Source organism: Podarcis erhardii (assembly GCF_964252035.2).
Source record: "Podarcis erhardii genome assembly, chromosome: 7".
Classification (NCBI taxonomy): domain Eukaryota; kingdom Metazoa; phylum Chordata; class Lepidosauria; order Squamata; family Lacertidae; genus Podarcis; species Podarcis erhardii.
Window position 1 is genome coordinate 89,464,420 of NC_138511.1, and position 24,478 is coordinate 89,488,897.

The 24,478-nt window shown below is 47.8% G+C and overlaps 1 protein-coding gene across 5 annotated transcripts in view; it reads left to right on the forward strand.

Moving 5' to 3' along the window:
- Positions 1-24,478, forward strand: part of MARK4 (microtubule affinity regulating kinase 4) — an 82,027-nt gene that overhangs the window by 35,771 nt on the left and 21,778 nt on the right. For all 5 annotated transcript variants that reach the window (XM_081868873.1, XM_081868875.1, XM_081868874.1 and 2 more), the window contains exons 3-11: positions 2,434-2,487; positions 5,770-5,818; positions 5,996-6,061; positions 9,379-9,449; positions 11,364-11,420; positions 11,876-12,112; positions 15,143-15,262; positions 18,487-18,586; positions 21,859-21,968. In XM_081868873.1, the coding sequence (XP_081724999.1) occupies positions 2,434-2,487; positions 5,770-5,818; positions 5,996-6,061; positions 9,379-9,449; positions 11,364-11,420; positions 11,876-12,112; positions 15,143-15,262; positions 18,487-18,586; positions 21,859-21,968 (864 nt within the window). The remainder of the gene's footprint in view (positions 1-2,433; positions 2,488-5,769; positions 5,819-5,995; positions 6,062-9,378; positions 9,450-11,363; positions 11,421-11,875; positions 12,113-15,142; positions 15,263-18,486; positions 18,587-21,858; positions 21,969-24,478) is intronic.

A 24,478-nucleotide genomic window follows, 5' to 3' on the forward strand; every position in this document is an offset into this window, starting at 1 on the left:
AGGCGAGGAAAATGCAACATGGCCCAGCCGCTGCCGCAGCAGCGGCAGCGGCAGGGCTGTGAGGAGGGGCTGCCTGGCGCGCCCTCCGCGGCCCTGACGTGCGGGGACCGTGGCGAGCGCTGAGAGCCGCTGCCTGCCGGACGCCTTCAGCCCGGACGCGCGCACAGCTCGTCGGTTCTGCGAGACATGGGGCTCTGCTACAGCCTGCGCCCGAGGCTCTTCAGCGACTCCGGAGGCGGCGAGCGCGCACCCCCCAGATGTTGCGCCCGGTGCGGCCGGGCCCCCCTGGACCCCCCACGCTACGCTACTGGGGCTGCCGCAAAGCTGGGTCACTGTGTCCCTCTCTCGGGGAACCCCAAAGCACAGGACTCCGGTTGCTGATTTATAAACCAGCTCATAGCCTACTGAAGCAGTGCAGAACAAGCCAAGATAAACTGCAGAAGGTTACTAACTCAGTGAACTAAGAGCAATAAAACCCTTTCTGCAATTGTAGCAGTTAATATTCCATAAAATGACTCCGGTCACACTCCAAGGGAAGCCTTCTCATACAAAATGTCCTGAGCAGACACCTAAGATAGCAAGGCGCTTCTTGAGTCTTGGTTCCCGGACTGATGCTGAAAGTCCTCCCGTTGCCGCTGTTCTCGCGCCGCCAGATTTTGGAGGTGGCGGCTCTTTGTATCTTCTCATGGAACCTCCAGCTTCATGCGCAGTCTATCTGTAAGAACAGGATGCCAGGCTAGGCGGGCCTGTGGGAAGCTGGGTCGCTTCTTTGTTTGTCCAGAACTCACGCCCTGCCTTCTGTTGCAAGGGCCCTGATTATCACAAATCAATGCATAGAACAAGTTATTGGAAATACCAAATGCAGCGGTACCTCTGGTTGCGAAAGGGATCCGTTCCAGAGGCCCATTCGCAACATGAAAAGAGGGCAACCTGCGCGGGTTGAGATTTGCCGCTTCTGCGCATGCACGTGACGTCATTTTGCGCTTCTGCGCATGTGCGTGCGGCGAAACCCGGAAGTAACCCTTTCCGGTACTTCCTGGTTGCCGCGGGACGTAACCCAAAAGGACGTAACATGAAGCGGACGTAACATGAGGTATGACTGTACTTTCAGGGTCTGTCAATTTCTCACACAGACCAATATTGTCCCAGCATTTCTGAAAGCCAGTCTTCACCTGGTCTCTGCTGCTGCACCGGGTGGGTGCCAGCCTGACCTCTGTGTGTGTGTGTGTGTGTGTGTGTGTGTGTGTTCCACAACTGGGGTGCCAATCCTGAGGAGATCCTCAAGATTAAGGCCAGAAATCGGCTTCAGTTTATTGTCCCGCACAAGAAGAGCTTAGCGGACCAGGCCAAAGCATCTTGCAGTGGCCAAATGCCCCAAAGGACCTGGGAATCTAGGTAGACTGTGCCTGAATCTGGAGGCTCCATAACAGCATCAGAAGAGCCAGTCCTGTTCTCACAGCCTGAACGCGAAGTCTGCAAGGCACAGATCACCTGCCCAGCTTACCCTTCTGCCGGGGAGAGTTAGAGCAGTTAATGCTTTTAGTGCATGTGCGAATGGCGTTCTGGGTCCTCTGCTATCGAGGCACCCCAGAGCCACTTTCAGCCCTGGGGAGAGGTGATCGGTTGTGCCCCAAGACCAATCGGACACGGTCTCAGCACCCTCCCTGGCGATGTTTTCTGCAGCCGTGGGGAAGGGGTGGAGCAAGCCTCAGTTGTGTCTGTCTTGAGTGACTTATAGGTGGCGAGGGGGCAAGCGTATAGGGCTCCACCCTTAGCCACTGGCTACTTCTGGTGCTGGGGGCAGTCTAGGTGGGGGTGGGGGAGGGAGAATGAGGAAAGGCAGAAAGGAAGGAGCAGGTGGAAATCACGGCGGGGGGGGGGGGGCGCGCTGGATTTGGAAAGGAGGATTTAGTGAATTATTGCTGGCAGGAACCAGCTATTGCACGGCCTTTTAAAAAGTTTTTATTTATACGTTTCAAGTTTATACATATCATTAGTTTTACAATCAATTGAACATTTCAGAGTTTGACTTCCTTCCCCCTCTTTCTGCGGTTCGTTAAATGTATTTTTTTAATACCTTCTGTGTATCCAAATTGATTTGATTTGCTCATTTAATTATCTGCTTTAAATATACACTCTTATGAAACTGCAGGTTATTACAATAACCCTGCCAGTGTTTTTATCTGTTTGCAATTTATCTGTAAATATTCCTTAAGTTGTTGTTTTTTAATCTGTTCTTCCTTTGCTGGGACTTCTGCTTCTTTTCATTTTTGGGCAAGTAGCATTCATAAGTCAATTTCGATACAATTCAGGTTGTTCCGTCCCTATAATTCCCAAAATTGCATGGCCTTTCTCTCTCTTCCCCACCCCCCCCACCTCCAGCCACCCCCACTTTTTCACCAGACTGATTTTCTGGCATTTCATTTCTTCCAGGTGGCTATAAAAATAATCGACAAGACGCAGCTGAATCCAACGAGCCTCCAGAAGGTGTGTATGTTTGTTGTTGTTTCAACCCCCCCCCCTTTTGATCAGAATTGTAGAACTCTAGATTTGCAAGGGACCCCAAGAGTAATCTAGTCCAACCCCTTTGCAGTGCACGAATGCCCCAAAGGGTGTTTTGGCCCGGGGGGGGGTATCAGGGACTGCAGGGGTCGGCTGCTGGGGAACACCATTCCCCAGGAGGGCGCTAAGAGGCAGAAGGCAGCTCAGCTGGGGGGGCGGACTCTGGAGGTGATAATAATAATTATTATTATTATTATTATTATTATTTATTTGTACCCTGCCCATCTGGCTGGGTTTCCCCAGCCACTCTGGGCAGCTTCCAACAAAGATTAAAAATACATCAAAATGTCACACATTAAAAACTTCCCTGAACAGGGCTGCCTTCAGATGTCTTCTAAACGTCAGGTAGTTGTTTATCTCTTTGACATCTGGTGGGAGGGCGTTCCACAGGGCGGGTGCCGCTACCAAGAAGGCCCTCTGCCTGGTTCCCTGTAGCTTCGCTTCTCGCAATGAGGGAACCGCCAGAAGGCCCTCAAAGCTGGACCTCAGTGTCCAGGCAGAACGATGGAGGTGGAGACGCTCCTCCAGGTATACTGGGCCTTTGAGGCCGTTTAGGGCTTTAAAGGTCAGCACCAACACTTTGAATTGTGCTCGGAAGCGTACTGGGAGCCAATGTAGGTCTTTCAAGACCGGTGTTATGGGGTCTCGGCAGCCACTCCCAGTCACCAGTCTAGCTGCCGCATGGCAGAAGAGGGGCCCAGAAAATGGCAGGTGAGGGGTCCAGATCCATTCCTTTCCACCTCGTGGTTGCCTAGAATTGCGGAACTGCAGAATTGAGAGGGACCTCCAAGGGACATCTAGTCCAGCCCCCTCCCACCAGAGGTCAAAGAGAAGAACAACTACCAGACTTTTAGAAGACATCAGGGAAGCTTTTAATGTTTGATGTATTACAGTATTTTAATATTTTCTTGGAAGCCGTCCAGAGTGGCTGGGGAAGTCCAGCCAGATGGGTGGGGTATAAATAATAAATTATTATTATTATTATTATTATTATTATTATTTGGTTCACACAAGTGCTTTCCCCCCAATAAATAAATATGCTTAGGGGTACTCTCATTTCGACTCAAGGCAATCACCATTTTATAGTTCAAATTGGGAAAAATAAATACAGTAAATGGACAAAAGTGTGAAGATTCACAAAATGTTTAGGGGTATGCATACCCCTGCGTACCCCCCCCCCCGGAAAAAAAGCACTGGGTTCACAGGGACCCCGTTCTCTCTCCCCCCCTCTCTCTCTGGGATCTCTATCTCCCTCACGCCACTGACCCCCACCCCACCTTTCCCTCCACTGGTGTGCTCATTGCCAAAGACACCCATCGCTCTTCATTCCCCCCCCCCCGCTTTCTGCCCCCCCTTCCCTAATTAGCGCCTGGAGTCCAAGTTTTGTCACTGTGGTAACGCCACCTCCTGCCAGCATCTCGTTGTGGGGGGTGGAGCTGCTAATTAGCGGCTGGATTTTCCAGGCCAAATGAGCTTGGGGAAGATGGGGGGGGAAGAGATGGATATTGAAGGCTTTTCCTCGCGCCCCCCCCTTTTCAAATTAGTTATTTCCCCTGGCAAGGGGCTGGGGGAAGCTCCCTGTTCAATCCAGCCTCCCAGTTGCAGCCAGACTGACACTCCCAGCATCCTTTTGCCTGGGGGGGGGGAGGCCCTGTACTCCCTTGAAAGCCTCTTTCCTTCTCTTCCCCCCCCCCCCCCGAAATTCATCTGCCATCCATCTCACAGCTCCTTTTAAGGGGAAACCCCCCATGAAATGGGTGCTCACTCCCCAACTCCCACTGACTGCCCCCAGATCGCATTCCTAATCCTGACATTTAATTAAGAGAATCGTAGGACTGAGCTGTGCTGAAGAGGCAGTGTGGGGCAGTGGTTAGAGCGCACAACCTGGGAGAGATCAGGGTTCAGATTCCCCCAACTCGGCCACCTTGCAGCTCACTGGGAGCAAGCTTCTTTTCTGCTGCTCTAGAGGTGTGAAGTGACTCAAACACTTAATACGATACCAAAGGCAAGAGGGCCTCTGAGCATGCGCAGAATGTTTTTTGTTGCTGCTGCCACTGCCAACTTGTCAGGGTTTGCCAGGATTATGGGGAGAGGCTTCCATGTTAAAGGTCTCTCGCCTTGGCACCTCTCCTCTTTAGAAATTAACCCCCCCCCAATGAAATTTTATGGCCTTAGTAGAAATGCTATAAGGAGTTAAGCTTAAATAAGAGTATACTAATTTTAATGGAAATAAGATTAAAAATATGTTAAGACATTTATATGATAGAAAATAGAGAAAGATGGAAAGGAATTGCTGAAACAATTAATGAAAGTGGAATACAAAGAGGGAGGTGAGAGGAGGTCGATGATACAAGGGAATGAAAGATAGAATATGGAAAAGGTATGATGTATGTTTTTAAATCGTTTTTGTTTTGTTTTGTTTATTGTGTTAGATTAATGTGTTAAGGTTGTGTTTTGTATTGTTTATATATTGTATTGTACTGTTCTTTCTTTTCTTTGTTTTTCTTGTTCTTTTTTTCTCTCTTGTCTTTTTTTTCCTTTTTAAAAAGTAATAAATATTATTTTTTTAAAAAAGAAATTAACCCCCCCGCCAGCCGCCTTTGGAATAAAGGTAAAGATAAAGAGACCCCTGACCATTAGGTCCAGTCGTGACCGACTCTGGGGTTGCGGCGCTCATCTCGCTTTACTGGCCAAGGGAGCCGGCATACAGCTTCCGGGTCATGTGGCCAGCATGACTAAGCCACTTCTGGCGAACCAGAGCAGCGCACGGAAACGCCGTTTACCTTCCCGCCAGAGCGGTACCTATTTATCTACTTGCACTTTGACGTGCTTTCGAACTGTTAGGTTGGCAGGAGCAGGGACTGAGCAACAGGAGCTCACCCTGTCATTGGGATTTGAACTACCAACCTTCTGATCAGCAAGCCCTAGGCTCTGTAGTTTAACCCACAGCGCCACCTGCGTCTTGGGAATACCTAAGAGTAAAGTATCTGTGGGGAGGAAATAACTGCCTCCAAAGCAATTTTGAGAACAGAGTTTACTTGGGGAGGAACCCCACTTCCATTCCGAAAAAATCATTTCCCCAAATACAGTACGTTCTTGCAATGGGAACATGTCCAAAATGTGTGTTTGTGTGTGAAAACATGCGGCGACCGGCCCTTGGAGAGGATGACTTGGCTTAACCCACCTTCCTCCTCCCGTTTTTTGCAGCTCTTCCGAGAAGTCAGGATCATGAAGGGTCTGAATCACCCCAACATTGGTAAGAGAGCCGGGAGCCTGGAAAGAGGTCCGCCTCCGTTCACAATGGCAGCTGCCTTTCTCTTAAGGAGCTTGAAGGCAGAACCAGGAGGGAGGGAGAGGGTCGTGTTCAAGAAATCCAGGCAGATCTTGCTCCGTGGAATCCGGGGGCTGAAATCTCTCTCTCTTGCTGTTGCAGTGAAACTCTTTGAGGTGATAGAGACGGAGAAGACACTCTACCTAGTGATGGAGTATGCCAGCGCAGGTGAGTCTGGGGCATGTAGCATTCCCAAAACAAGGAAGGATTGGACTCTGATTAATAAAATACACACAAGGTTTGACCAGCAGGTCTCTGGGTTGTTGTTGTTTAGTCGTTTAGTCGTGTCCGCCTCTTCGTGACCCCCTGGACCAGAGCACACCAGGCACACCTGTCTTCCACTGCCTCCCACAGTTTGGTCAGACTCATGCTGGTAGCTTCGAGAACACTGTCCCACAATCTCATCCTCTGTTGTCCCCTTCTCCTTGTGCCCTCCATCTTTCCCAACATCAGGGTCTTCTCCAGGGAGTCTTCTCTTCTCATGAGGTGGCCAAAGTCTTGGAGCCTCAGCTTCAGGATCTGTCCTTCCAGTGAGCACTCAGGGCTGATTTCCCTAAGAATGGAGAGGTTTGATCTTCTTGCAGTCCATGGGACTCTCAAGAGTCTCCTCCAGCACCAGAATTCAAAAGCATCAATTCTTCGGCGATCAGCCTTCTTTATGGTCCAGCTCTCACTTCCATATATCACTACTGGGAAAACCAGAGCTTTAACTATATGGACCTTTGTTGGCAAGGTGATGTCTCTGCTTTTTAAGATGGAGGTGCCAATAATAATTCCTGTCCACCCCTCGGCCCAGGTCGTTTTATTCACAAAAAAACTTTTTACACAGTGTTTGTAAGAACCAATCAGATTTCCTCTGAGCATTTCAAAAACCCCACGTGGGACAAAGTTAAAGTTAAAACTACAAAGAAACTATTTCCTACTGAAGTATGCATAGTAGTCCAGAGTAAATAAAATGGGAATAAAAGGAGGAATGCATCCCCAAAACCCCGGAGGTCATAAACAGGAATAAACAGGAGAGACAGGATGGCAGTATTTACCATCTCTATGTGAACTCTCTTCCTGGCCCTTAAAGGTAAAGGTAAAGGGACCCCTGATCATTAGGTCCAGTCGTGACTGACTCTGGGGTTGCGGCGCTCATCTCACTTTATTGGCCGAGGGAGCCGGCGTACAGCTTCCAGGTCATGTGGCCAGCATGACTAAGCCACTTCTGGCGAACCAGAGCAGCGCATGGAATCGCCGTTTACCTTCCCGCTGGAGCGGTATCTATTTATCTCCTTGCACTTTGACGTGCTTTCGAACTGCGAGGTTGGCAGGAGCAGGGACTGAGCAACGGGAGCTCACCCTGCCGCGGGGATTCGAACCGCCGACCTTCTGATCAGCAAGTCCCAGGCTCTGTGGTTTAACCCAAAGCGCCACCCGCGTCCCATTAAAGATCTATCTAAAGATTAAACTATATCAAAGTAATCTACTATCTTTATGTACTGAGGATGCCTGATGAAGCAACTGTCCTGTATATCAGAATGCTTATACGTGCCTGTCATGTAGAGAAAGCAAATGTCAGAGGTGGAGAGGCCTGTGGGATTCGATCAGAAACTATTGTCAATGAATCAAACCCAGTCAACGCAGTGCTTTCATAGCAGACACAATGGCTTGCTTCATATTTCATAATTCCTCATAGCAATCCCACCTGATCCCCACACTCTCAATATCTGCTCCCCTACAGGGGCACAGTTTCTTTCTTTCTTTCTTTGGCGATCCCTCGTAGCCGAGTAAGATTGTCTTCCATAAATATGGATTTTAACAATGAGTCCGTAAGTGACTGTGGAGGCCAATTCTGGACCCACACGTCCTTCCACAGTGGGGACATTGGTTCCTGGGTGTGAGTTAATCCCGGTGTGGATTTGCCACGTGTGCCTTCCTCTTAGCACGTTTCTCCCTTGCGTCCTGCGTTCGAGTGTCTTCAAAGCCCAGGACACCTTTGATCAAGGCTGTTCTCCAACTGGAGCGCTCACAGGCCAGTGTTCCCCAGTTGTCAGTGTTTATATTACATTTTTTTAGATTTGCCTTGAGACAGTCTTTAAACCTCTTTTGTTGACCACCAGCATTACGCTTTCCATTTTTAAGTTTGGAATAGAGAAGTTGTTTTGGAAGATGATGATCAGGCACAGTTTAGCTCCATGCCAGCCCTTGCCCAGTGCGCTGCCCGCCCACTTCCACAGCTCTGCAGGCATTGCATCCATTTTATGACCTTGTTGCTCAATTCGATATTTTTGCATTTATTTATTTTTTAATGCACTGCGGTATTTTATATTTTGCTGTTACTTTGATTTTTATATATATATTTATAATTTTACTGAGATTATTATAGTAAATTAAAATAAATAAGAAAACAGAAAAAGAGGGCAGGGAAGGGAATACATTAAAAAACCATATTTTTGTCCTTCCAATGTATCGATATCAATCTTTTTGCAGAAATGAGGTCATGGAGAATCCATTTACGCTGACCAATGATTACTTTTATTTATGATTATTTGGCAATGATTTATAGTAGCTGTTGAGTCAACTTCTGTCCAGTCCTCATTTGCTGATATTTTGAGAATTAATTTCATTCCGTGCCATAATATTCTAATGGATTATCGAATATCACGTTATTCAGTGTAAGTTGTTTACTTTAAGTCATATTTTTTAGACATTGTTTTGCATTGGATCGGATTGTTGGAGGATGTGGGGGTCTTTGTTCTATATTTCGTTTTTTTCTACGGCTCGCAAGACGCCTTGTGCGCAGCTAGAGATTATTAGGAGAGGAATGGAAAATAGGACTGCCGATATCATATTGCTGTTCTGCAAAACTATGGAACAAGGTGTGCAGTTCTGGTCCCAGTAGAACTGGGAAAGGTTCAGCAAAGGCCACCCAAATGATGGAGGGGATGCAGTGAGTAAGAGGCGAAAGGATGGAAGTTTTAAATGACAGTTTTAGGTTATATTTTAGTGATCAAGATTTAATATATATTTTTAACTGCCGCTATATCTGTATTGCCTCTGTTATACCCAATTGCAATTCAATGTATTCCTGTTGTGTGTTTTGTGATTTTCCTGATATTGTAAGTGAGCTGGAACTGGTCTGTGACCGTAATAATAAAATTCAATTCATTGATGGAAGTTTGTGAAAAGTGGGGAGGGGGAAAGTGGAGAGGAGAAGTTTTTCTTCTTTTCTCATAATACCCACATTTAATTAGGCTGAATGTTGGAAGATGCGGGACAGATAAAAGGATTTCCCCCCCCCCATGCAGCACATAGCTAACCTTTGGAACTCCCTGCCACAGGAGCCAGTGGTGGGCACCCACTTGGGTGGCTTTAAAAGAGGAATAGACAAATTCATGGAGGAGGAGAGGGCTTCTCATGGCGACAAGCCAGGATGCCATTGGCCTGATCCTGCAGGTTCTTCTGATGTTAGCCTAACGTCCTTTTCTCTCCGCCTATAGGAGAAGTCTTTGACTACCTGGTTTCCCACGGGCGCATGAAGGAGAAGGAGGCTCGGGCCAAGTTCAGACAGGTGAGGAGAGGAGACCCCAGCCGGGGGCCCGGTTGCTCTTTGGGTGCCAGGAAAGGGGCGAGGGGTGATTGGTGGGAATGTGGCTTGGCTGATGTTTTGGGGTTGTTGTTTTTTTAAAAAAAATATTTAATCATTTTTCCAATACAAACAACAACCACAAACAACAGAAACCATAATAACACTAATAACTTGACAATTCAGATTCGAATACACAGATATACCTATGACTACACCATTTTTTCTTTGCATTTTATTTATTTATTAACATTCTTATATTACATCGGTAAACATTGTACTTACTGTAATATGATTTCCAACATGTATACAAAAATTATATACAAATTTTATATACCTGAAAAGAAAATGAAACAACAACAAAAAAAGAAGGAAAGAACAAAGAAAAACAAAACAAAACAATTTCCCCCCAAAAATCATATACATACCAACACACTAGACTTCCTGTCTTTCCCATTGTATATTCCCTTTTTTACAAATGAATGTTCTCTTATTATTGTATATTTCTTTACATATTATCTAATACATTCCTATATCAATATGTGCTCTTAGTCTTATTTCTCAACTCAGTCTGGCTCCAACATCAATGAAACGCTAGCATAGATAGCGAACCTTTACTGTATTTTTGAACATATGTTTTATATCTATCCCACTTTTCCATAAATTTTAGTTTTGAATTGCCTCTCAGGGTATTTGTGACTACACCTTTTTAACAATATTTTCCCACCACTATCCACCTTATCGCTTAAATATTCCTTCCAGATTTCTTCATATTTATCTGTTCTTAATTTGCGTCAATTCGTTTGTATGCAGCTAATCTGTCCATATTATCAATGGATAATTGCGGCTCTTCCAATTCATCAAAACAAGTTTTTTTGCTTCTAATATAGCACGGTACATCCATTATTATTTTTTGACCCCTTGCAATCTCCCATGTATTCCGGAATATAATTTAGAATTAAATTCAATTCCCCTAAATAACAATTTCTTTTTGGCTGATGTTCTGGGGCAGAGAGGATATCAGACACTCCCTGGTCCAGATCCATTTCCTATGGCTTTCTCACGTGGCCAAAGATTGATTTCCTTTCTCTTTCCAGCCGAGGGGGCGGGGTAAGGATTGATCCTGGCAGCCTGGCCTGTTTTGCTTTAAAAGGGGGGCACTCACAACTCTGGATGGGGGGGAGACAGAGGGAGGGTCATCTCTGCAGGAAGTGGGAGAGCCTTTCAGGGATCTTTCCCACACCCCCGGACATTTTCACCCACCACATTATCTCCTGCTTGGACTACTGCCATGCGCTCTACGTGGGGCTACCTTTGAAGGTGACCCGGAAACTACAACTAATCCAGAATGCGGCAGCTAGACTGGGGACTGGGGGCGGCCGCCAAGACCACATAACACCGGTCTTGAAAGACCTACATTGGCTCCCAGTATGCTTCCAAGCACAATTCAAAGTGTTGGGCCTGACCTTGAAAGCCCTAAATGGCCTCAAAGGCCCAGTATACCTGAAGGAGCGTCTCCACCCCCATCGTTCTGCCCGGACACTGAGGTCCAGCTCCCAGGGCCTTCTGGCGGTTCCCTCCCTGCGAGAGGCCAAGTTACAGGGAACCAGGCAGAGGGCCTTCTCGGTGGTGGCGCCCTCCCTGTGGAACGCCCTCCCACCAGATGTCAAAGAGATAAACAACTACCTGACATTCAGAAGACATCTGAAGGCAGCCCTGTTCAGGGAAGTTTTTAATGTGTGACATCTTGATGTATTTTTAATCCTTGTTGGAAGCCGTCCAGAGTGGCTGGGGAAACCCAGCCAGATGGGCGGGGTACAAATAATAAATTATTATTATTATTATTATTATTATTATTATTATTATTATTATTATTATATTTCTTCTTCTCGCTCCTAGATTGTCTCGGCCGTGCACTACTGTCACCAGAAGAACATTGTCCACAGGGACCTGAAGGTGAGGGGGCTCTGCGCTACTCCCCTCCATTTCCTCCCCCTCCCCTCCACCCCGTCCCAGTAACTACGATGCTATGAGCACCACGTCACTCAGTAGAACATCTGGGCTGGCGAAATTCGGGGTGCAAGCCTCTGCCCTGGACTTCACAGCATGGTCTGCAGCAAATCGCGCTGCCTCCATTCCTCCATCTGTAAAATGGGCATAATTATTACCCTGTCAGATGAGCAGGGCAAACAGAGAGGGGCCTTCAGCAGTTTATCTGCTTCGTGCCGGCTCTTAAGAACACAAATCCAGGTACCCCAAAGGTGATTCAGATTCCTAGAATTTTTCTGTGCCCCTCGCCTTGCCGGGGGTTGGGCTAGTTGACCTTTGGGGGTCCCTTCCAACTTTCCAGCTCTGTCGTTCTGTGACTTCATCGTCCGTTCTGTAACTCTCCCCTCCGCCACCAAAAACAGGCCGAGAACCTTTTGCTGGACGCCGACGCCAACATAAAGATCGCCGACTTTGGGTTCAGCAACGAGTTCACGCTGGGCTCCAAACTGGACACGTTTTGCGGGAGCCCTCCCTACGCCGCCCCGGAACTCTTCCAGGGCAAGAAGTACGACGGCCCCGAGGTGGACATTTGGAGCCTGGGCGTCATCCTCTATACGCTGGTCAGCGGCTCCCTGCCTTTCGACGGGCAGAACCTCAAGGTGGGGTAGAGTGGGGGTTGCGAGGAAGCCTTGAAGGGGGAGGTGGGGGGTTATGGGGCCAGAGTCAGTCCCGGCGGACTGCGGGGTCTCCCAAGCCAGAAGCAGAGATAGGGTGGGGGGCAAGGAGGGGGTCCATTTGGGCCCCTTGAACTTTTCTCTTTTTGCAGACAGGTGTGTTGTTTTTTTTCAGGTTAAGAACCGTTTTATTCGAGTTTGGGATTTTTACATACATTACAGGTGAAACTCGGAAAATTAGAATATCGTGGAAAAGTTCATTTATTTCAGTAATTCAACTTAAAAGGTGAAACTAATATATGAGATAGACTCATGACATGCAAAGCGAGATATGTCAAGCCTTTATTTGTTACAGTTGTGATGATCATGGCATACAGCTGGTGAAAACCCCAAATTAACAATCTCAGAAAATTAGAATATTAAATGAAATCAGCAAAACAAGGATTGCAAATAGAGCAATATTGGACCTCTGAGACGTAGAAGCATTCACATGTACTCAGTACTTGGTTCGGGCCCCTTTTGCATCAATTACTGCTGAAATAAATGAACTTTTCCACGATATTCTAATTTTCCGAGTTTCACCTGCATATTATCTCCTTCCAATTTTTAAATTTCCTGTACAATTTTTTCCTTTCCCTCCCTCCCTTCCCACCCCACCTCCATATCCATATCCATTGGAAGGGTTCAAACAATTATCCTCAGCCACAGGCATAGCGTCTTTAGTTTCCACCGAATGTCTTTTGTTCCAGTAGTTTTTATCCATTGAAGATACGGGTTCCATCTGTTCCTTATCGTGGTGGACTTGACCTTCCACATTGTTTCCTGTGACGTTACTGCGACAAAGTCCGACTGAATAATTTGAAACAAATAATTATTCCATGCCTTTACTTGCAGACAGCTTTGTTGGAATAGCGTAAAGGGTTCCTGTCCCCAAAAGCTTAACACGCCTCCCCAAACTACACTTCTCCCCTGAATTGTACAACATCCTTTCTTTTATGTTCTATGTAATGGAAATGGTTCCCAAATCAATCTTTTACAGGGGCAGACTTCAGAACTCCTCGCCTGTTGACATCAGACAGGTTGCCTTCACTGTACTCCTTCCTGCTGAAAGCATATTTATTTAGGCAAAGTCTACCCAGACATAATAATAATAATAATAATAATAATAATAGTAACAACAACAACATATTCCTGTAATAAAAAGGTAAAGGGGACCCCTGACCATTAGGTCCAGTCGTGACCGACTTTGGGGTTGCTGCGCTCATCTCGCTTTACAGGCCAAGGGAGCCGGCGTACAGCTTCCGAGTCATGTGGCCAGCATGACTAAGCCACTTCTGGTGAACCAGAGCAGCGCACGGAAACACCGTTTACCTTCCCGCTGGAGCGGTACCTATTTATCTATTTGCACTGGCGTGCTTTCGAACTGCTAGGTTGGCAGGAGCAGGGACCGAGCAACGGGAGCTCACCCCGTCGTGGGGATTCGAACCGCCGACCTTCTGATCGGCAAGTCCTAGGCTCTGACATAATAATAATCGTAACAACAACAACATATTCCTGTAATAGATTATTATAAATAAGAATACATTTATTATTACATTGTCACTGGTCATTTCATTGTTTTATCCATTAAGTGAACCCCTTCAGAGTTCATTTCTTTTTTAACGATCACGCAGTACGTAACCTTTATGAAATAAACAGGTAAAAAAAGACCTGAAACAAAAAGATGAGGAATCAGAGAAAGGAATGATTCTGTGACGAAATGTGAAAGCCACAGGTATTGTGCACGTCTCGCCCAGATAATGCCAATTCTTCTGCCTAGCATCTTTTTTATTTTATTTTTGTTTCATAAAATTTGCAGACCGCTTGTTATAACAACCCTCAGAGCAGCTTGCAAAAGAGATTTTGGAAATAAAGCTATCACCAAGGAAGATGAACAGTAATTTAAAACTTTTGAAAACTCACATCAGCGTTCTAAACATCAATGCGGAATTGTCTAAAGAAAAATGTTTTTTAGCAGAGACCAAATTATATCATAGTTACTATATTTATTCAAATCCCACCTTTTTCCCAGACCAGGAATCGAGGATAGTGAAGGCGCTTACCTGATGTCAATAGGCAAGGAGTTCCACAGGGCAAATCCCTGAGTGCCGAGGTGTTACAGGCCTCGCTCCTGTCAGCAATCGTGCTGCAGCATTCCTTAACCACCGACGACCCCAGGCTGTCGCTTATGGGGCAGGAACCAGTGGCGGTGGCGCCCACAGGGACTGGAAGCACTATTAACTCCTTGCGGGTGCCCTTCCGCACCCCAAACCGGTATAGGGCCAAGCTGACCCAAAAGCGGGGGAAAGGAGGGTGAATTCTGGGCTGCATCAATAGGAGTATAGCATCTAGATCAAGGGAAGTAATAGTGCCACTGTATTCTGCTCTGGTCAGACCTCACCTGGAGTACTGTGTCCAGTTCTGGGCACCCGAGTTCAAGAAGGACACGGACAAACTGGAACGTGTCCAGAGGAGGGCAACCAAAATGGTCCAAGGCCTGGAAACGATGCCTTATGAGGAACGGCTAAGGGAGCTGGGCATGTTTAGCCTGGAGAAGAGGAGGTTAAGGGGTGATATGATAGCCATGTTCAAATATATAAAAGGATGTCACATAGAGGAGGGAGAAAGGTTGTTTTCTGCTGCTCCAGAGAAGCGGACACGGAGCAATGGTTCCAAACTACAAGAAAGAAGATTCCACCTAAACATTAGGAAGAACTTCCTGACAGTGAGAGCTGTTTGACAGTGGAATTTGCTGCCAAGGAGTGTGGTGGAGTCTCCTTCTTTGGAGGTCTTTAAGCAGAGGCTTGACAACCATATGTCAGGAGTGCTCTGATGGTGTTTCCTGCTTGGCAGGGGGTTGGACTCGATGGCCCTTGTGGTCTCTTCCAACTCTAGGATTCTATGATTCTATGAATTTGAGGCAGGATGGGGGAAACCGGTTTGGATATGACTGACGCTTCCACCTGCTCAATCCAGGAACTGCGGGAACGAGTCCTTCGTGGCAAATACCGTGTTCCCTTCTACATGTCCACGGACTGCGAGAACATCCTGCGGCGCTTCTTGGTCCTGAACCCCTCCAAGCGCTGCACCCTGGAGGTAGGAGCACCTAAGATGGCTGGGTGTGTGTGGGGAGAAGAGGGGCTTAGTGAGTGGGCCTGGTGAAGATGGCCGGGGGGCGGTGCCTGAGCCACGTCCCAAGGACCAGTGCTTTACTGTGGGGGGCGGGGAGAGAGAGATTCCTGCACTAAAGATTGAGGTTGAATCCTGATAAGACAGAAGTACTGTTTTGGGGGGACAGGGGGCAGGCGGGTGGGGGGGATTCCCTGGTCCTGAATGGGATAACTGTGCCCCTGAAGGAGCAGGTGTGCAGCCTGGGGGTCATTTTGGACTCACAGCTGTCCATGGAGGCGCAGGTCAATTCTGTGTCCAGGGCAGCTGTCTACCAGCTCCACTTGGTACGCAGGATGAGACCCTATCTGCCCGCAGACTGTCTTCCCAGAGTGGTGCATGCTCTGGTTATCTCCCGCTTGGACTACTGCAGTGCACTCTATGTGGGGCTACCTTTGAAGGTGACACGGAAACTGCAATTAATCCAGAATGCGGCAACTAGACTGGGGACTGGAAGTGGCTGCCGAGACCATATAACACCGGTCTTGAAAGACCTACACTGGCTCCCAGTACGTTTCCGAGCACAATTCAAAGTGTTGGTGCTGACCTTTAAAGCCCTAAATGGCCTCAGTCCAGTATACCTGAAGGAATGTCTCCACCCCCATCGTTCAGCCCAGACACTGAGATCCAGCTTTGAGGGCCTTCTGGCGGTTCCCTCATTGCGAGAAGCCAAGTTACAGGGAACCAGAGAGAGGGCCTTCTCGGTGGTGGCGCCCGCCCTGTGGAACACCCTCCCTTCAGATGTGAAGGAAATAAGCTGCTATCCTATCTTTAAAAGAGATCTGAAGGCAGCCCTATTCAGGGAAGTTTTTAATATTTAATTCTGTACTGTTTTTAACATTTGATTGGAAGCCGCCCAGAGTGGCTGGGGAAACTCAGCCAGTTGGGCAGAGTATAAACAAATTGTTATTATTATTATTATTATTATTATTATTATTATTATTATTATTATTAGGGGGGTGGACTAGATGGCCACTGGGGGGTCCCTTCCAATCCTACCATTCTTTGATTCCATAAGAGCCTGCTGGATCAGGCCCAGTGGGGCCCATCCAGTCTGGCAGCATCTTGTTCTCCCAGCGGCCAAGTGTTCCCGAAGAACCTAGGGATCTAGAGAAGACTGGAAAACATTTATTGAATACATGGGGAATAACTGTGCACAGCTGAAAATGCTGGCAGCGCTGAGATCAGTTCAACAGTTACGACAGACGTAATAATGGAATACCGAATGGGGGATAGTTTTTGCAAAACACGTAGGGATACAGGATGTGTAAAATGAACGATGGGAAGAGAAGAAAGGAAGTCGTTGATGTTTTAAGGAGGTAAAAATGAGTGTTTTAAATGGTAAAACAGAAAATTGGATAAAAAATATATAAAATAAAAAATACAGTGGTGCCTCGCAAGACGAAATTAATCCGTTCCGTGAGGCTCTTCGTATAGCGGTTTTTTCGTCTTGCGAAGCAAGCCCATTGACAGCTTAGCGGATTAGCACTATTAGCGGTTTAGCGGCTTTTAGCGGATCAGCTGATAAGCAGCTTAGGAGCTTAGGAAAGGGGGATAGGGGAAAAAACCCGCAGGAACTCGCAAGACATTTTGTCTTGCAAAGCAAGCCCATAGGGAAATTCGTTTTGCGAAGCGCCTCCAAAACGGAAAACCCTTTCGTCTAGCGGGTTTTCTGTCTTGCGTGGCACCACTGTAGATAGATGGCCTCTGGGCCATAAAAACATAAGAAAAGCCAGGCCAAAGGGGGGCCTCCTCTTAGTCTAGCATCCTATTCCCCCATTGGCCAACCGGGTGCCCATTAGGAGAAACCCGCAATCAGGATCCGGGTGCAAAAGCAACTCTTGCCTCCTGCCATTTCTGGCGACAGGCATTCGGAAGCGTTGACCCTGGAACCGCTGCTTGCTTTTTCTTCCCTGTTCTCTAAGCCATTGCTTGAGACGTTGCTTGTTCCCTGGGGGAGAACGAGGGAGCGCAGCTGGTGCCCCTGCCTCCTCCGAGCCACAATTTCACCCCCCCAGACCCATTCTCCAGCTCCATCTTCTGCCCTCCAACCCGTTTCGCCTTACAGAAAGCTGTTGCTGCTGCGAGAGGAGACCTTTAATTAGCTAATGTCTCCGTGGGATCTGGCCCTGCCCACCCGCCTCTCCCTCCCCCCTCCCCCCCCCCACGGATGGCTGTAATTAGCCTAATCGACTCAGGGATAATTATACCGTGTGTCAGGGAGGCAGAGAGCAGCCTCAGCTCCCTCCCTGCCTGCCTGCCTTTTCCCCCAGCGTAGTTCGCAGGCTTCTGTGGGGGGGGGATGCTGAGAGATGGGGTGAGGGTGCCCTGAGTGTGTGTTGGGGGGGTGTCTTCTTTGCCGAGGGGGTCCCTTCTGGCTAAAGATCTCAGAGCCTTTGCTTTCCTGAGTCCAGATGTTGTCGTTTTTAAAAGGAAGCTGTCTTACTCATTGTCAGGGCGTTGATCCATCTAGTGCAATACGTTCTTCACTGGCTGGCAGCTGTTCTTGAGGATTTTTAAGCAGAGAGCCTCTTCCAGCCTTACCTGGATTTGAACCCGAAACCCCTTCTGCTTGCAAACCAGATGCTCTGAGCTGTGGCTCTGTTGTTGTTCGTTTTATTTTATTTAAAGCGAGTTTGTGTCTGGAGCTATTTTGCGACGACCAAGGGTGCCCTTGAGCAGGTGCAGAGTGCTTCACCCTCACGGCTGAGCTTGCAGGAATTTGAACCATGGTTCCCAAAGCGCAACCGATACATGGGGTGACCTAGCAGAATGCTAAGATGCATGTTGGGGGCAAACAATTTTGAGGTGCAAACGATTTCGTAAACCTGCTAGCACTGGATCAAGTCCAACTGAATGAATTACTTCAACTGAATAGTTTTCATTGGGCTTTGAATAAGCGTGCAATTAATTGTGACTGTTCTGGATTTTATGGTGCTTGGTGTGCCATGCAAACGGCTATTCCGAAAAATGCTTTTTTTTATATAGGTTAGGGTAGAGCCACTGGGAGTGAGTCTGTGGAAACCCCCCAAAAGTTAGGGAGCAACTGGGGTTAGAGAGGAAGGGGCTTACAGGCATTGACGGAGGGTGTGTGTATGTCTAGGCCTCCCCTTCTCGCCCCTCCCTTTCATGAACGCTCTTCTTCTCCGCAGCAAATCATGAAGGACAAGTGGATCAATATTGGCTACGAGGGGGACGAACTAAAACCCTATAAAGAGCCGGAAGAGGACTTTGCAGACGCCAAGCGCATCGGTAAGGGTGTGTGGTATGTTTTCGCTGGGTATGAAACAGCAGGTGCTGCCACACTCAAAGACGGATTTCTTGCAAATGTGGACTCTGCAACAGGGTCAGTTCTGTTAAGTTGTGGGTGAACATATCAGACGACACAGCAATTCTTCAAACAGCTCTTGTTTATTCACAAGCCAGAACAGAACTGAACTGAAGGGTTCAGCCAGCCTGCTTATACAGAGCTACACTAGAACACAACAGTAACCATTTTCTGTAACTATCCAATCACTGAACGTCACTTTCAATCCCTTATTTGCATATGTGGACCTGAGGGAAAACTATCTACAGTATCCCCCTGCTGGCCCAGGGTGAGAACTTCAGTACATAACAGGTTCCACACTTTGAAGCAGTCAGGGGACAGGGGCTGGGCTGGTGTGGGGGACTCCCTGGTCCTGAATGGGGTAACTGTGCCCCTGAAGGACCAGGTGCGCAGCCTGAGAGTCATTTTGGACTCACAGCTGTCCATGGAGGCGCAGGTCAGTTCTGTGTCCAGGGCAGCTGTCTGCCAGCTCCATCTGGTACGCAGGATGAGACCCTCCCTGCCCGCAGACTGTCTTGCCAGAATGGAGCATGCTCTGGTTATCTCCCACTTGGACTACTGCAATGCCCTCTATGTGGGGCTACCTTTGAAGGTGACCCGGAAACTACAACTAATCCAGAATGCAGCAGCTAAACTGGGGACTGGGAGCGGCCGCCAAGACCATATAACACCGGTCCTGAAAGACCTACATTGGCTCCCAGGACGTTTCCGAGCACAATTCAAAGTGTTGGTGCTGACCTTCAAAGCCCTAAATAGCCTCAAAGGCCCAGTATATCTGAAGGAGCGTCTCCACCCACCATTGTTCAGCCCAGACACTGAGGTCCAGCTCCAAGGGCCTTCTGGCGGTTCCCTCCCTGCGAGATGTGAGGTTACAGGGAACCAGGCAGAGGGCCTTCTCAGTGGTACCCGCCATGTGGAATGCCCTCCCATCAGATATCAAGGAAATAAATTACTATCTGACTTTCAGAAGACATCTGTACAGGGAAGTTTTCAATGTTTGATGTTTTATCGCGTTTTTAACATTCTGTTGGGAGCCGCCCGGCGTGGCTGGGGAAACCCAACCAGGTGGGCGGGGTATAAGTAACTGATGATGATGATGATATTGGATGAGGTGATTTTGCAGGTAAACTGGTCCCAAATTGTTACAGGCTCTATACACCAGTTCCTATCCCAGGCTACTCTTTGTACAGAAGGTGATAAACAGTCCAAGGAAACCAAAGAGTTTTGCAATGTGAGGGGTGCCCTCTGCTTTGGATTTTTTTTAAAGCCAGAAACAAAATAAAGTTGTGCCTTTCAGTCCCTGAGGAGTTCTTGTGCTTCAAGCCTTGTGCCGATTTTGTCTCCTTGTTCATTTATTCCACAAGTGCCCTTCGCCCTACCATTTTGCCGGACAACTACCCTTCAAGTTTCTTCAAAGGCCTGGTTATCCTCAGCCTGGCTGCTGGGAGAAGAGAACTTACCAGGGACTTAAAGTTGCAAATTTAATATTATCTCCCGTGAAAAGATTGAGGAGAGCTAGCTCCGGGCATTGGGAGACATTTTGTCGAGTAATTAAGCAGTTGGTCCCTTACCTTTCTCACCCTGATCTGGCCACAGTGATCCATGTGACGGTCACCTCCAGGCTTGATTATTGTAACTCGCTCTACGCAGGGCTGCCCTTGAAGCTGACTCAGAAACTCCAGAGGGTGCAGAATGCTGTGGCGAGGCTCCTTACGGGGTCCTTGCCATGGGATCGCATTCATCCAGCGCTTTACCAGCTGCACTGGCTCCCAGTGAAATACAGGGTCAGGTTTAAGGTGCTGGTTTTGACCTTTAAAGCACTATGCAGCCTAGGACCCTCGTACCTACAGGACCGCCTCTCCTGGTCTGCCCCACGGAGGACCTTAAGGTCCACAAATGACAACACCTTGGAGGTACCAAATCGCAAGGTGGTTAGATTGGTCTCAACTAGTGCCAGGGCCTTTTCAGTACTGGCCCCAACCTGGTGGAACGCTCTGTCACAAGAGACTAGGACCGCGCGGGACTTGACATCCTTCCGCAGGGCCTGCAAGACAGAGCTGTTCTGCCTGGCCTTTGGTTTGGACTCAGTCTGACCCTTATGTTTCCCTCCCCTTATGGTTTTGATCTATGGGCTACTATTAAAATGAGGCTGCATTTTAAAATATATTTTCACCTGTATTTTAAATTGGTTATTTATTTATTTTATTTTTTTATTGTAATTTTACTGGTGTTAGCTGCCTTGAGCCCGGCTCTGGCCGGGGAGGGCGGGGTATAAATAAAATTTTTATTTGGACGAACACTTCCTCCCAGAACTCAAGAGAGTCATCGAAACATAGGATTGTAGAGTTGGAAGGGATACCCAAAGGTCATCCAGCCCAACCCCCATAATGGAGAAATCCTGACTAAAGCATCCATGACCAACCTCTGCCTAAAAGCCTCCAAGGAAGGAGGATGTGCCAGCTTTTAGAAGAGCCCATTCACACCAAATGGCTCTAACTAACCCTCAGGAAAACCCTTCCTATCGCTTGTTATTCTCTGCATGTTGTAGAATTGTAAAGATCCTTAAATTATCTGTCTATTTTGTTAACAATCAACAAATTTGTGTTTGTTTATTCAAAACCTGCCAGGGAGTCCAATTCATTTTGTTGTTGTTTTTTTAAGTAATTTGTAAAAAGTTCCCATTCTTTTTTTAAAGTCACAGTTGTCCTTGTTGAAAAATCAGAGAGAAGAGCTGAGGGAAGTCTTGGGGGGGTGGGGTGTGAAAATGGGGGGGGGGGTGGAATAAGAATGAAGATGATATGTTTTGATAATTTGCTATGTTGAAATTCTTAACAAAAAATAGTTCCCATTCTTTTTTTAAAGTCACAGTTGTCCTTGTTGAAAAATCAGAGAGAGGAGCTGAGGGGGGTGGGGTGGAATAAGAATGAAGATGATATGTTTTGATAATTTGCTATGTTGAAATTCTTGACAAAAAATATTTTTTAAAAAGAAAGAAAGAAAAAAAAGAAAAACCCTTCCTAACGTTTAGCCAGACTCTCCTTCCTTGCCACTTGAATCTGTTGGTTCGGATCCTGCCCTCTGGAGCAGCAGAAAACACCTTCTAACTTCCTCCATCTGATCCACCTTCCCTTGTGTCGTGTAAGTTGGTGACTTAGAGCCTAACCTTCTTCGCCGTCTCTTTCCTCTCCCTGCCCAGAAGTGATGGTGGGCATGGGCTACACCCGCGAAGAGATCAAGGAAGCGCTGACCAGCCAGAAGTACAATGAGGTTACGGCCACCTACCTCCTGCTCGGCAGGAAGAACGAGGTGAGGCCTGGGGTTATGGGCTGTGTTGCAGGAATTTATGTCTAGGTTGGGGGGGGGGGGGTTGCCCTTCCAGCAGATATTGTGCACATGCAGCCCACTACCAAAATCAGCACCATCACTTTTGTGACTTGTCCCCACAAAACACTTCATCGCAGATTCTTCCTGTCTATTCAAAGGGCCTTTGCTGCACAATACCAAATGTAATAATTCACTGACAAGTGGATCTCTGTACTGGCTCACTGGGAAAACTTCAGAAATTCATATAGACATGTGAGCTCAGCTGCTCAGCATCCCCTCTGCCTGAGTGATAATCCCTGGCATCCTGATACCTGAGTGCCAGACAGGTAGCCGTTCCAGAAATAACAAACCCAGATGAAGCGAAAAGGGTGGGGTTAACTTGGCTGGGAAACAGGGAAATGTAAATACAGTGGTGCCTCGCAAGACGAAATTAATCCGTTCCGTGAGGCTCTTCGTATAGCGGTTTTTTCATCTTGCGAAGCAAGCCCATTGACAGCTTAGCGGATTAGCGCTATTAGCGGTTTAGCGGCTTTTAGTGGATCAGCTGATAAGCGGCTTATCAGCGGATCAGCTGATAAGCGGCTTAGGGCTTAGGAAAAGTTGGGGAAAGGGGAAAAAACCCTGCAGGAACTCGCAAGACATTTTCGTCTTGCGAAGCAAGCCCATAGGGAAATTCGTTTTGCGAAGCGCCTCCAAAACGGAAAACCCTTTCGTCTAGCGGGTTTTCCGTCTTGCGAGGCGTTCGTCTTGCGGGGCACCACTGTATCTCTTTTGCTTCAGTTGATGGGTGTTTGGTGGAGGGCAAGGGGAACCATGGGGCAGGGTCCAGGATGCTCAGATTCCTGCCACCAGACCTCCCCTTTCATGATGTAACCATGATGTAGTTTGGGGGGGGGTGTAACATGGGGATTAGCAGCTAATAAAAGTTTGGGTTCTCTTTTGTTTGGGGCTTCCATCTTGTTCCACCTTGTGGCAGGTGGGAGTCCTGTTGCGACGGTCTTCAATAAGGACCAAGCCTACTGGCTGCTGTTTTGCTCTGGTATTCCTGCCTGGTGTCCTTGTTTTTTTGCCCAAGGGAGCCCTCAGATTTCTCCTTTAATGGGGGGGGGAACTCCCTCCTCTCCAGGGACACCCATGCAAGGGGGAATCCTGCACAGCTGCAGAATGAGACCCCCAAGGCCACAGCGGAGGAGCAGCACCTTTGTCAGGACTGGCCCTCTCCTCTTCCTCCTCCATGAACCTGCCTAACCCTCTAGAGAAGCCACCTTGGTAGGTTGCCATTCCTTCTTCCTGTGGCAGGGAGTTCCGTAGTTCAACTTGGCACGGCACAAAAAAAGGGGGGGACTTCCTTTTCTCTGTCCTGAATTCTCCAGCATTCTGCTTTTTCCAGATGTCTGTGAGTTCCAGTGTCAGGAGAGAAAAGATATCCCCTCTCTCTCTCTCTCTTGTTTCCCCCATGCCATGTGCTGATTTATCCTTTTTAGAAAATTAGCTTTTATTAAATATTTTCTTGTGTAACGAAGAAAATCGCATGTAGCGCCTCCGCGTTATGCGGTTTTTTTGGGGGGGGAACAGAGGAGGGAGGTGGCAGGAATAGCGATGTTTCATGCTATCGTGTGGCATTTATGCAGGACTTCTATGTTAGTGTGATGTGGATGAGTCCTTGATTTATACAGTGGTGCCTCTGGTTGAATTTGAATTTTGAATTCTGGTTGAATTTGCTTTTGAATTCTGGTGCTGGAGGAGACTCTTGAGAGTCCCATGGACTGCAAGAAGATCCAACCTCTCCATTCTGAAGGAAATCAGCCCTGAGTGCTCCCTGGAAGGACAGATCCTGAAGCTGAGGCTCCAAGACTTTGGCCAGCTCATGAGAAGAGAAGACTCCCTGGGAAAAACCCTGATGTTGGGAAGGATGGAGGGCACAAGGAGAAGGGGACGACAGAGGACGAGATGGTTGGACAGTGTTCTCGAAGCGACCAGCATGAGTTTGACCAAACTGCGGGAGGCAGTGGAAGACAGGAGGGCCTGGCGTGCTCTGGTCCAGGGGGTCACGAAGAGGCGGACACGACTAAACAACAACAACAACCTCTGGTTGTGAACAGGATCCGTTCCGGAGCCCCGTTCGCAACCTGAGCAGAACGCAACTCGCGTCTGCGCGGCTCGCAATTTGCCGCTTCTGCGCATGCGTGTGATGTCATTTTGCGCGTCTGCACAAGCGGCGAAACCCGGAAGTAACCCGTTCCGTTATTTCTGGGTTGCCACGGGATGCAACCTGAAAACATGCAACCTGAAGGAAACGTAACATGAGGTATGACTGTATAGGGTGAGTCCTTTAAAAGAGGCCCCGTGCATACAGAGTGCACATGTTCCACGGGGCCTCTTCTAAAAGACTCACCCTGTATATAGGTTGGCGTTGCAAGAGATTGGAGGGTCCAGAGTTTTGTTGGTTGCATTCAGTCGGTGGCCGTGCGCTTTGTTGGGTCAGGGCCTTA